We start from the raw sequence: 13,578 nt of genomic DNA, 5'->3' as shown, positions 1-13,578 counted from the left end.
GGGGGGGGGGGGGGTGGAAATTATATTCCCTCCATACTTGCTGACTGAGAGCAAGTAAGAAGACGTGTCTAGAGATCTTGACAAAATTGTAAAAAAAAAAAAATTAAATTTTTTTTTTTTTTTAATTTTTAACAGCTGTAGTGTGGGAACTGTGGGTTGTAGACTCCAGGTGGCTCAGCATATGAAAGAAGAACAGAGATTAATCAGGATACTGTTTCAACAAAAAACATATTTTAAAGTTATGTTTAAAAAGCATGTTAGTACACCAGGCACCCAACATTTCACATATTGTAATGGCATCATTTATGATCTCTAAGCAGATGTGCTATATATAACCTGAACAGCATCTCAACATGAAGTGACTGCCAAGGCCTAGGAAATTAATTTTCTAGGTCCCTTCTCCTCCTCCCACTAACTTCAGGAAATTGGTCCCCTCCATCTGTCCATAACTTGCCTACAGCTTTTTACTTTGTTTTTTTTCCTTAATGTCCACCAAAATAACAAAATCTTTCAGAGCCTCATCCAGCAATGAAGATAAAAGAATGCAGACAAAACAGAGGCAAAAAATAGAACAGACATAAAATGACACTTGCTTCCCTACATTTCTGGCACTAGGTGGTGCTGTGTAAGGCTATAAAACAGAAGTTTGGCTAGGACTGTTTCTGTAATTCAAGATGGATCCTTCTAGTAGCAAGCAGGCACTTCTAATTTAATTTATTTCACTGGTTTCAGAAAGGACCTCTGCTGCTAATAGTCACCCATCAAGGAATACTTCCTTCTTGATGGTAAATGGAATGCTCGAAGTTCTTTTGACTAGTGATATTGGCAGGAAAACCTGATTTACTGTTGTTTATTCCTCATCCTATTGCCTTTAGATCACTATATATTGGGGAAGAGGTCTGATAAAGTTAGTCTGCTTGTCTGGTTTAAACCATTCAGAGGCTGTGTATTGACAGTTGTTTCTACCAGAAGAAATTTCTTCCAGTAGAAAAATAACCTGGACATTCCTCCAGTCCCATGGCTGCAGAGTTTCACAAGGAAGCTCTCCAGCCAGAGGGCATTAATGGGCTTCTTCCTGCCCTTAGGCAAGCCCATTAATTGACAGCCTGCCTTCTCCCCTGCCTGGGAAGGGAATGGGTTGAAAAGCAACAGCTGCCACAGAGAGCCAGGAAGGGTTCCAGCCCTGGCAGAATGCCCCTGCCATCCTGCTAGTCAGCTGATTGGCAGGAGTGCGGTATTCTGTCATGGTGAGGGATAACCTAGAGGAGTTGGAGTGGGGCAGAGGGGGAAGAAGGGAACACTCAGCCACTGTAGCAAGGCTCTGGGAACTTTGCTGCATGGGCACAGGAGCTTGCTTGTTCCAGCCTGACCTACAGCAGAGCAGGGCAAGGCAGGGACATTTTGACATGGCAGCAAGGTTTCTGAGCCTTAGTGCTGCAGTTCAGGAGCCTTCCTCTGTTCTGGGTCGAGCCAAGGTGAAGCTGGTAAGGCTGGGAGCCAGGCTCGGGAAAAGCCTCCACACACCAGGATGCTGGCCCCTCTGGCTTTTAAATTGTCACCCTGACAACTGATCAGCAGGGAATGTAGGGTGAAGCCAATGCAGTCATACTTTTTTTGTTTATTTTGATGCAGTTAATGGATTTGAAGAAGGACCTTTAGTAAAATTACTATAAAATCCTTTAATCTGAGAGGGCTGCACATGAGTTAATATATCTGGTTGAATTAACACCTCGCAGGAAATGATGATTTAAGTGAAATGCTTTGCATGCATAAGTTGTTGTTCTTATAGCTGCGAGTACAGCATGGTTTTTGTCTTTCGAATAGGATTCCATATATTGATTATGTAATTAAAATAACTGCACATGATCTTAAAAGTGTTATCTCTTTCATTTAGATGCATCTAGGCTTCTGAGAGAGTAGCATAACTTGTTATGTACAGTAGTGTGACCTTTCTGAAAAACTGATGTGCAGCTTGTAATTCTAAAATGAGAGGCCAGAATGTGCATTTGTCCCTTTTCTTAAAACAACAAAATTTAAGGATTTAAAAATATATAAATTTAGAAAATACATTGAAAATATCTGTAATGGTCTTAGCTGGGGGGAGAAGGATGTGCATTTATCTCTGGTTATGCACTGTAAAGAAAAAGTCTAGTGTAGACATGTCAGTTTACATAGGTGGTGCTAAACCTTTTGGAGCTACGGGCTGGATAAGTAGCACAGGGTTGGTGCATAAAGTCAGTTTGTGGGTGCAAACCCATGTGCCTGGAGCTGGCTGCGTGCCAGTCCAACCCCACATACCTGGATCTGGCTGCATGCTGGTCTGAGCCTGCATTGGTGCACTGTAGTGCACAGGGCTACATCACAGTCTGTGAGGCTCCACACAGGTCCTGAAATCTGGCAGCAGGAAATGACAATTAATGCTGCCACTGCTCCCTTGCCACCAAATTTCTGGACCTGTGGGATGGATGACATGATTCCATAAGCCACATCTGGCCCAAAGGCCAGAGTTTGAGCATCCCTGGTTTACATCCTGCTAACTTGTGCAAAGCTTACAGGCTGTTTTGTCTTACTGGAGTTAGCTCATGAAAGTTGAGGGCTTGTCTTTCTTCCTAGCAAAGACAAGGCCAAAGAAGTTATTGCTAAATGTTGTAAGGCAGTGCTGCCACGATAACAATAGAATTGCTCTTGAATTTATTTCCTGTTTTAGATGCATCACAGTGACTGAGCAGTAATTGTAACATTGACTGCTTGACCTGGTTAAAAAAAAAGCAGCTTAGCTTAAAAATAATGAGATCATATTGAGTTCTGATTTGCTTTCAGGGTTATGAGCCTTTAGCTTTCACATTTGTAAGGCTTTTTTTCTGTAAACATGAGATCTGAAAACATGTTTTTTAGAAAATGAAAGCTGAGGATCTAGAGCAGTGATGCTCAGCCTGCAGGCTGGATCAAGCTCCTGGCACAGGGAATCAGCAGAAACACCTTGGCTCTGTCCATCCCCTTCCCTGTACTAGGCTGTGATGCTGCTCCCCCCTGAAGCCCACCCAGCTCTCTTCCTCTCCTCTCCCCTATGGCAGGTGCTCTTTCCCCGCTTCCCTCTTTCTCTCCCCTCCTCTGACACTAGCAGTCACCTCCTTCTCCCCTTCCTGTGCCCCTACCTTAGGGGAATGGTGGTCCTTGGTGCAATCTTACTCGCCACTCTAAAACATTGAACTCTACTGCTCTAGAACAGGAATCATAACATCAGAGAAAAGTAGGGCTGGAAGGGACCTCTGCAGGTTACAGTCCAACTCCAACCCCTTCAAGAGATCCAAGCACTGGATCTAGCCCGTGGATGTGGGGGCTTAGTGGCATTCAGGGGTGGGAAGACCCTGGCTGCAGGCACTTTCCCTGTACCACTGTGGGGACAAGTAGCGGTGGTACTTAAGCCCTAGTGCTCTCCTGTCTCTGACCTGACATAGGTCATTCTGGTCTACAGCCAGAAAAGATTGCCTGCCTCTGGTCTAGAGTAATCATATGACTCTAAGAACCAGAAAACACTAAACCACATGAGACTGACTATAACATTGTGAAACCTGGGATCACTCTAACCCCTGGCAAACTTGTGGCTGAATGCTCACCACTCCGTGTAGCTATGCAGAGGCAAACACTGCAGAGTTGCAGGTGGTTGATGGGAACCAAAACTCCAGGTATAAACACGCCTGCCAATTAGGAAGCTCTGACTGCACACTGACATAGCTGTTTTGTTTACCCCTAGCCTAGGTCTTTCCCCAGCTCTGCAGCAGCAGCGGCTAATGTAGAATGTGATTGATGTAGCTAACCAATTACCTTCTAATCCTTTTTATTATTCCTGTGTGCAAGAGCCCAATATTTCATGTAGTCAGTTCAGTTATGTGCATCATTCTAAGAATTCAGTGCATTATTTCAAAAAGTTTTGCTGCATGTCTTTTTAAAACTCTGTTTACACCAGAGACATTAGTGCTAAGGGCCTGGAAATGAAAGTGAAGCAAGCCAATATACCAGAAATGTTTTGTTCTCACAGAGTGAATCATACTATGTGTGTTGTTCATCCCCTTACCTTCTTGTAGATGGCAAATATTGTTCCTATGGGTGCCAAGCAGTCTATGTTGGAAGAGCCATCTAGTGGATCAAAGCACACCACATATTTACCCTAAAAGAGAAATAACAGCATCATTGAAAAGATATGCTGACCGGTACAATCTTTTCCCTTTGCCTGGCAAACACCATCTTTCTCCTACTACATGTAGATAACCAAACACTCTTGACAAATCCAGCCAGAGAAGAATGTGCTCAGGTTTATGCTGTTTGGTTGATGAGCTCCATTGGTGTACGCAGCACTTCTCAGAATACAAGAACATAGGCCACCACAGCTTGCAGTTTACAGCTGTGCAAACTTCTGAGTAGTTTAGTTTGGGTACATCTAGCATTATTAAATAAGTTATGTTTAGATGCTAGTGGATGCGTCTACCCATGCACTTTAATGCACAGTAGCTTTTTTTACTGCACATTAAAACATCATATAAAAACCCTGCTCTTTAGCTAATGTGCAGTAAAATTAGGCTACTGCCCATTAAGCAGCAGTAAAAAAAAAGTGTGCACTTTCACTACTGTACATTAGGGCAGCCTAATGCACATTTATGTAGTACCGCACCTTAGAGTTACTAAATACAATGAGCATTAGGAAAAGTGCATTAATGAACATGTAAACGTGCCCACTGTGAACAAAATGAATGGATTATGAGATGAGGTTTGGGAACAGGGTTGGATAGTTTTGGTATGAAGCAGTCCAAACCTTCACCAGTGTGAAGTACTGTGAATTAAGCTCTTTTTAGGCCTTCAGACTGGATTGCTAGAAAAGATAAAATATAATATGGGTTCCATTCAAGTAGTAACTAACTCTGTTAGGTAGCCATGTGTCCCTGAAAACATTTAATTTAGAGTCTGATTTTTACCTCATTTGCTAACAAATAGATCCTTATTTCTTCAGCTTTCGTGCCTAAATATGTATGCAAAAATATTCTACAAATGTTTAGGAAAAGATATGAGCATAGCAGTATTATATTCTGATTAGCATTTTGTTCAACAAGATCATAAATAATTATTCCCACCATTTGCTTTGTTTTAATTAAAAGCTTCCTTTGCAAAGATTTCTTTATTTTTTGAGAGTGGATCTTCCACTATAATTAATTGTTTAACGAATAGAACAATAATGCTGTTTTCTTCTTTCTCTTGGGAACTTCTGCCTTGTTCTTTCTTAGAGGTGAGACCCCCCCCCCCCTTTCCTTTTCAGTATTCTGAACAATAGTGCCATCTACTGCCAAATTGAAAAACAGGCCTTTCACAACACAGATCTATGTACATACCCTCTTCTCTTTCGGAGTGATAATAGCATCTTTATCCTCTTCAGTGACCAAGACACAGGTGGCATAGGAGGACTGTAGCATGTTAATAACCAAAGAATTGGACAACACATCCAGCTTTTTCACTTCATCACCAGTCACGTTCACGCTTCCTGCTATCCCAAACCTGAAGAAACGGGAATGTGAAAGCACAAAGAAAACTTGATGCAAAAAGAAAGGACTGTATTTGACAGGAATTTCAGTTTTATTCACGTTAAACCTTTTTATAACATTAGTAAAATTTAGAACATGGCTTTCTGCTGTCAGTCTCCCTCACATCCCCAGTTTAGGTTTCAAGTTTTTAAAATAGCTTGGTAGATTTTCTTTGCTACTGGTAAATGAAAATGTCTGTAAGGGAAGGGAAGGTGGTATTGCTGGTTCTTAGCTCTCCTTTCATACTAGTTCATACATCATGGCTAGGGACAGAAATTATACATAACCTGGTATAAGTGATTGGAAACTGGTTCAAATCTGTAATACAACAAAAGTTCAGTGCACGTAAATTGCTTTCAAAATGACCAAAACCAGTTTAAGATGAACCCAGATGGATGTAGTATCAGACTTTGCTGATTAAGGTTAAGTCAGTTTATTGAACTTCTGTCCTACATCCCCTGCAGATTCAAATCAACTCACGGTCCCCTAGCATCCCAGAATGCTTTGTACCTCTCCCCCCACCGGGTTGGCAGGCTAGCTTTGGTCCAGCCAAGCAGAGAGGCATGCTCTAGGCCACTGCAGGCATGTGGCTGCATTTCTGGAATTGAAAGTGAATGTCTATTCATTTGCTTATCGGTTCAGTCTACACAGCTTAGATTAACCTGCAAAGATTGAATCGATTCAGCCTTGGGCTTTTTGACTGTCTGTACATAGCCCATAAGGCCCTGATAACTAGGTCCCAATGAATCTCACTGAAATGGCAAATAGAAGTCTCTCTTGGCATTGTAGGGCTGGTGGAATGGCCCTCCTCTGTTTTCCCAAATCCCGTAAGGCTCCTGTTAAAGAACTTGATGAAGCATGTGGCCAAAGAATAAAGGAGGCTTGTTTGAGAAAGGAAAGTGAATGACTAGAGCACTGCTATTCTCTGCAACTGGAGCTACTGATAAGGAGGCATTCACCATGACCACAATTAGAATTGTCCCTAACTTTTTAACTTATTTCAGAGGCTGGAAAGATCCCTGAGTAGGCCCAAAATTCAGGAGCAATAAAGATATCTTTGAGCATCCCCCACTCAGATCCCCCTTACTTTCAACATCAATCAATCAATCAATCAGTCTGTCTATCATACTATATAGCAAGACAGTAATGACATTTTAGATAAGACATCCATTATAAATCCCTATTTTCAGAAATTGAATTATAAATGATTATTTCCGAAGTGAAACTGTGAACCCAGGAAGTATGTTTTTGTCCTAATTTGGTCTATTTTTGAGATAGAAAGAAATACATTACAAAGCTGCACTCATCATATAGTTGTTATTTTATTACTCGCCTATAATGCAAATAGATTTTTTATTAGGGGAAAAGTGGTGGGCAATTAGTTCCAGATGTAGACTACTTTATTTAAAAAATGCAAATTTTCCCATTTCAACTTCTGTTTTACAAGCAGTTCTTTCAGATCAAGCCTGATGCAGATTTTTCTAAATAAAGGCAGGGCTGTCCAAGGTTTACAAAGTGCCTAGTTTTTTGGGGGTTCCTCCATGTTTGGATATCCAGCTTGAGATACCTTAAATGATCTGATTTTTATACAGTGCTGTGCTATCACTTTGTGAAAATCAGGCTCCCTTCTGGTGTCTCATTCAAAAATAGAATCACCATGCAAAAATCACTACGGTCTTTTTATTTACTTTTTAAAATCTTGGCAACATGCTTTTATCTTTTGTTTCTCTGGGAGTCTCACTGTCTCCAATGGTCCTTAAGTTTATGCAAGACTGAAAGATAAATGGTTGCGATGCTTTGTTCACCCAAAACTGTTCAAAATCAGTGGGACGTGGAAGGAATGCAGCATCAAGCCCAGCTTATTTATTTAACCATTATTAATTTGCTGTCTAAGAGCCCTGACCTGGTTCACATCACTGGACTCAGTAGTTTAACTGAATGCACCACATACTTTGTTGCTTGTTTAAAAAAAAAAAAAAAAAAAGAAAAATAGGTAAAAAAAAAAAATTTTTTAAAATTTTTTTTTTTCAACTTTTTTTTCATTTTTTTTTTTCCTTTTTTTTTTTTTTTTTTAAAAAAAAAAAAAAAAAAAGGAATAAGAACATGTAGAACTAGATGTAAGTAAATCATATTTCAATAAGTTGTTGTTTTACAGAAGGTTAATAACAACCCCTGTGAAAAACAGAAGTAGGTTCAATATAAAGGTTTATACTGTACCCTACCTTCAGGGCATGTATGGCAATGTGTAGACAACGACACTGCTACAGCACCATGCTTTAGTACTTCCTTTTAGAAGGACTATGGATGGTGCAGTACAGGCGGTTGCTGCACCATGCATGCGGCGCACAGTTAGATTTTGCTGCTCCATCACCATAACAGCGTGTTATAACCGGGGAACACACTGTTACAACAATGTAGCTGGCAATCATGTGTAGACCTATGTGATCACTATATCACTGTAGCGTGCTATATGGTGACATAGCGTGTTGCCACATTGCTGTAGGGCGATCTATAGATACTTCCTCAATGTTTTAAAGTGATTCCCAAAGGCAGTTAAAGAAATCAGTTTGGTAGCATGCCTAATATTATAATGTGCAGCTCAGGTTCATTCAATGCGTGCTGTTTACCACCAGATGGCTCCTTCTGGAAGACTGTCAAATGCACTTCACAAGAAACCACTGCTCCTCATAGGAAAACTCGTATCTAACAGACTTTTCCCTTCTTGCTATTAGGAAATTTGCACAAAAACCAGAGTTTTATTCATTAACTACTCTCTCCTCCACTGCTTATTCTTTAACCAGAATACCACTGGTGACAGGCCAGTCATTGCTGTGGAAATAAGATACAGTTTGAAGGAGCATCTTACACAAGCCCTTAGTACAGAATTGTGTATGTGTATTTCCATGCAAGAAGGGGCTGGATGGGGGCTACAGCTGGTGCACTTTATTCAGCATAGAGATGCAGCCATCTCTGACAAACTGGTTTTAGTAATGTAAGGACAAAAAGTAATTCAACCAAATCCATCTTTCCTTTCCTTCCTTCTTTTTCCAAGCCACTAGGCCTGGTGCAGTCACCTCCCCTGCTCAGAAGTCCAGCACTTTTTCCTTATGGTGCTGTGCTGGTGCCCTCAAGGAGTACACTAAAGCAGGGGTTGTCAACCGGAGGTACGTGTACCCCCAGGGGTACTTGAGAAGGCCCCGGGGTGTATGTGTGAGCGGGGGGATGGAGTACTGCCATGCACCACCCTGCGTTGCAGTGCGGGCGCCACCCACCCGGGCAGATGCAGGGAGCAGGGGAAGCTCGCACACGGCGGCTGCCACCGCTCCACATTCAGCTCCGTGGCACCCTCCCTGCTCCGTGTCTGGCAGCCAGGGGTACACTGATCCAAAAAGGTTGAAAAGCCCTGCACTACAGCAGTGGTGCTCAACCTCTAGCCAGCCCATAGAGCTTTGTCAAATTTCTGGACCCACAGTCCAGATGACAAAGGGGATGTGCAGTGACAGTTTATGCTGTCACCACTCCTCCATAGCCAAGTATCTCTAAGCCCTGTGGGCCAGAGGATGTGGCCCCGTGGTCTGCAGCAGTGGGCCGAATTTGGTGAGCCTAATCTAGCATGCATGGGTCCAGGGTGCCAGCCCTGATGCAACGCACACGGGGCTGGGTCCCTGCACTCAGTTGTGTCTGTATGCCAACCCCACACTGGATCAGACCCACAGACCAATCCCATGTATGGGATCCGGCCCACAGGCCACGTCACCGATCTGGCCTGTAGCCCAGAAAGTTTGGGCATCACTGCAATACAGCAGGAGTGGCTAGCCTGTGGCACAAGCACCACAAGTGGCATGTGACACATCAGGGAGGCGGCAAGCAACACAGTGACAGGGCAGGGACCAGAAAGAAGAGTAGCAGATCAGGAAGGGAGCACAGGGCAAGGCACAGGAAGGAGAGCAGCAAATAAAAAGGGGAAGGGGGTGGAGTGGCACTTGGCAAGGGTGTGGCGCTTAATTTGTGGCAAGCCTGACAAAAAGGTTAGCCCTCACTATGTTGGAGTGTATATCACATTACTACACAGCACCCTGCCCTAGCAATGGATATATGAAACCACAGCTAGAAACAGGAGCTAGAATGGCCCTGGAGCAGAGAAATAAGCGGTTGGAAGCAGTGAGGAGAGACCACCATGCCTTGTTAGTGTCATCCTGAGGATTTAGATTAGTTCTTATGTGGAGAGAAGCTTGTCATTTATGAAATCCTTAAGGCCACTTCCTGTAGCAGGAAAGAAGAATTCAGACTTTGTAGAGGACTGATGCTAGTCAGAAAACAAGGAATCGGTGCAGATCTCCTCTACTGGAAAAAAAAATACTTTGTTTTTATGTGCTTGTCAGCAGGTAGTAACATACTAGAGCAGACTTAACCAAATGTCAGCATCGTTCTGCGATGGCCATGTGCTGTCCATGTGGCCTACACGTTACTACAGCTCTGCCTGTAAATGTAACTGTTGCACTCTACATGCTGCTGCCTACTGAGGTGAGGCAAGTAGCTGGAGCATCCTCTGGCCAAGGGAAGGGAAACAGATGACCTATGAAATATAAGTGCTTTCTAAATAGAGTACAACCTCATAACAAGCCCTGTGTAGAACAAATCTCTGCTTCTAACAATCCTAAGAGCAACAGCCTATTTTTTTCATTGTGGTGCAGCAAACTGACCAACTTTATTATAGCAAACACCCTTTTTAAAGGCACTTTTCTACCAGTCTCATGAGGGTTTGTTATGGTACTGTACTGTATTTCCAAATCTTTCCTAACATTTTGTTGTCAAAATTGCTGGGCATGCTTTTCTGTATCATTTCACACCATTGAACGCAAATTATATGTCTTTTATTAATCTACGTACAGTATAATTTACTTGATACCATAAAAAGGCATTTCTGTAGAATCATAAGTAACTGTTCCCATAGCTGACTTTGGAGCAAAACCACTCTGTCATTTAAAATAAGTGTGATGTTAAACATTTTAAGGGAAATTTTTCAAAGGCACAGAGAGCAGTAGGCTCCCTTTTGCAGTTAAACAGAAAGCATTTTAAAGTCGGTATTCATTTCCTATACATTAAAGAAGCCGTGCTAGGCTCTCAACTTGGAGGGGGTTTAGAAATGTCAGGTCTAACTTTATCTTTCTCTAAAAAACCAAAGCTTTTACTTCTTTTTTGTAAGTTACCCGTTTCCCTTCTGTTTTGTTTCTGTTGCTTCCTTTGTTTCATCAGAGATGATCTGCAGCAGTTCCTTGTTCTCTGACTTGCACTGGCCCTCTCAAAAGTTTGATTCGTTTCTCCTGCTGGTTGTGTCGCCCTTTACATAGGAGCATTTACCACCTTCTGTACTACTCTGACCCAGAGAGATGTGCAGCACGCACCCAGTCAGCATCCAGCATTTTTCTTAGGGTTGCTGAATAACATTATTGCTAATACCATAGTAACGGATTTGTGCATCAACATTTCCAAGATGGACACATAGCTCAGAAGTTTTGCATAGCTCAGAAACTTCCTGTGACATTGTGCTTGGAAGTTTTCAGAGGATTTCCAAATAAAGTATTTGGCAGATTTGCCAAGACTTAAACGCACCAGTTCCAACATTTACAAATAATAATAAAATGAACAGAATAGGAAATAATGGAGCCAGCCTTTTGTTTTGCTCTCATTTGACTCAGTTTTTAAGGTGAAATACCAGTTGGTAAAACAACAACTAATCTCTGTAGCCATTTTGGCCACAATATGAAAAGTCCTCCAGAAACACACTCATCTCCATTATGGAAAATGCATCACTTTTCCACCCCCGTCGGATTCCAGGCACCTCAGTGACGTGGTTTCAAAGAGGCATATTAAACATAAGTGTGAATTAATTAAAACTTCCCCGAACATCTGCCCTCTCCCCCACCTCACTGGAGAGGCAAATCTTTCTCCTCTTTCTTTCCCTTCTATTTTAAAATTTGACTCACATGTGGGCGAGGCCTGCCTTTCTGACTGCTGAGGAGATGGCCTTTATGGCAGTCAGCATGGAGTTGATCAGCTGTGTCAGCTCCCCAGTAGCCCCTTTCACTCGTCGTCCTTTTTCCATAACATATCGAGTGAGGGTGAGCATATCTGTTTCGAAGGGGCTTCTGTCAGACATTTTTGCTGGCAAATAAAGCTTTTATCTTCTTAGAACTAGCTTTCTTGCAGTGCTGCGATCTTCAGTAGCTATTTTATTTTAAGGAGAAGCTGTTGGCTCCTTTGCTAGACACAGTTTATTCAAATGTCCCTGAGCCCATGTGATTAAATACTTGGAACAGCCATGCCCGTTACGTAGATCTTCCACAATGTAGCAGCAGCTTGGGAAAGACAGGACGGCTGAAAAACTAAGCCAGTCTGTCCCACATCATTAAAGTAGTGATTGGCAGATACAGTAACTGTTTATCGGAGCAGTGCAAAGTTAATGAATTTGCTAGCAAGACTTCCTATATTATTTAGGGCCCTTCATTAACAAATGAGGAAAATTCTATGTAACAATGCTGAACTGGCATGAAATGGCTGCTGTTATTCTGAAAGAGAAATGCATTCGCACTTTTGTCACCCGCTTGAAAAATTTCAAATAGAGAAAATATGCAATGCAGTTGTTGATATAATAGTTGCTTATGCAAAAAAAAGAGATTGTGGCATATCACACAAAGCGCTCTAAAAGGTCGCTACTGATCTCGAGTCAGCCAGTACAATATGGAAGTGAGTAGTCTCGGTATTTCAGAAATGAAGATGTGACGTCATTCTCCCAGTTTATTGGTATCTATTGGAGCAGTGAAATAACTTCTTCTTCAAATGCTGTGGAGCAGACACATGTTGTTTCTCACAGTACTTGCTTTATAATTACAGGCTCCTTAAGGCTTCTTAATCGTTCATGGCATAATTTTCAAAGGTTTAAAGCACTTCCTAGTGATGTCAACAAAAGTTGCAGGGCACCACACTGGAGGCTTAGGACTGTATCTTAGCACTGAAAAACATACCTTAAACCTCCAAAAATGGGGATAACATTTGAAGTACCTAATTCTCGTATGCATTACAAAGCTTAATTTATTCATTGACCAGGGTCTTATTTACATGTAAGAATTTGGCATGCTGAGTTGCAAGGCTAAACCAAACCATAGCATATTGAACATGTGCACATACATTTGTTTCATATATTCTCTAAAGGTGTTTTTTGTTTCTTGTTAGCCTTCTGTGATCAGGGTTAAATTGACATGCATTCTTGGTGCATGTTAACCTGTAACATTACCAGGCTGGTGTTGAAGAGAAGCACTGGTGAATGATGGAGTACTTCTTTGCAGAGTGGTTATTTATTAAATAATTTATAGAACTTGGCTAAAGTGGCATAAGCATATCTACGTCCCAAGTCACTAGATTAATTGTTAAATCAGCTTAGTTACATTGGTGCACCTTTTTTGAATATAGAAAAGCCCTAATTCACAACCACAGCACAAATAATATTTCAACCGTCACCTCGGAGATAATAAACTTGGACTGTCTTATACCATGGTGTAGACAGAGATAAATGGAAACGAATAACATTGATGATATGAATGTTTTGTAACCTGGCAGTTACTTCAGGACTGATACAGCACTTTAATTACACATGGTATAATTTTCTAGTATAGATGAGGCAATAAGAACTAACTGAGCATATTAATGATAATTTCTTGGCACCCTTACTCCACTTGTTATTAATTACACTTTATATTGAAGTTAAAGGGCTGAAAACCCCATATACGATGAAGAAATTCAGAGCTAACGGAGAAAGTCCTCATTGGTATTCTTCACATAACTCATGCAACTCTCCAAACAGCATGCTACTAAGAAAGAAAGACCCAATAGTGAAATGAATAGCCACACTTCCTTACTTTTGTTAATATGAGTTATAGGACAAGTTAATGGTTTGTAACTAGTTTTCTTTCAGCCACTTCTTTAACTTATAAAACTCAACTGAATTCTT

At 41.5% G+C, this 13,578-nt stretch overlaps 1 protein-coding gene across 2 annotated transcripts in view; it reads right to left on the bottom strand.

The window, feature by feature from the left end:
* The window catches only part of LOC109297541 (fructose-1,6-bisphosphatase isozyme 2), a 42,678-nt gene extending 30,627 nt beyond the window's left edge, over positions 1 to 12,051 (bottom strand). The window contains exons 1-3 of one of the 2 annotated variants that reach the window (XM_019517358.1): positions 11,558 to 12,051; positions 5,382 to 5,544; positions 4,076 to 4,168 (exon numbers count right to left, since the gene is read on the bottom strand). In XM_019517358.1, the coding sequence (XP_019372903.1) occupies positions 4,076 to 4,168; positions 5,382 to 5,544; positions 11,558 to 11,730 (429 nt within the window). In that variant the 5' untranslated portion in view covers positions 11,731 to 12,051. The remainder of the gene's footprint in view (positions 1 to 4,075; positions 4,169 to 5,381; positions 5,545 to 11,557) is intronic. The other variant, XM_019517357.1, reaches the window with a different exon arrangement.
* Positions 12,052 to 13,578: the final 1,527 nt, after the last annotated feature.

This window comes from Gavialis gangeticus, unplaced genomic scaffold (assembly GCF_001723915.1).
Source record: "Gavialis gangeticus isolate Ggan-Ray unplaced genomic scaffold, GavGan_comp1, whole genome shotgun sequence".
NCBI lineage: Eukaryota > Metazoa > Chordata > Crocodylia > Gavialidae > Gavialis > Gavialis gangeticus.
This window is presented reverse-complemented; position numbering and strand designations above follow the sequence as displayed.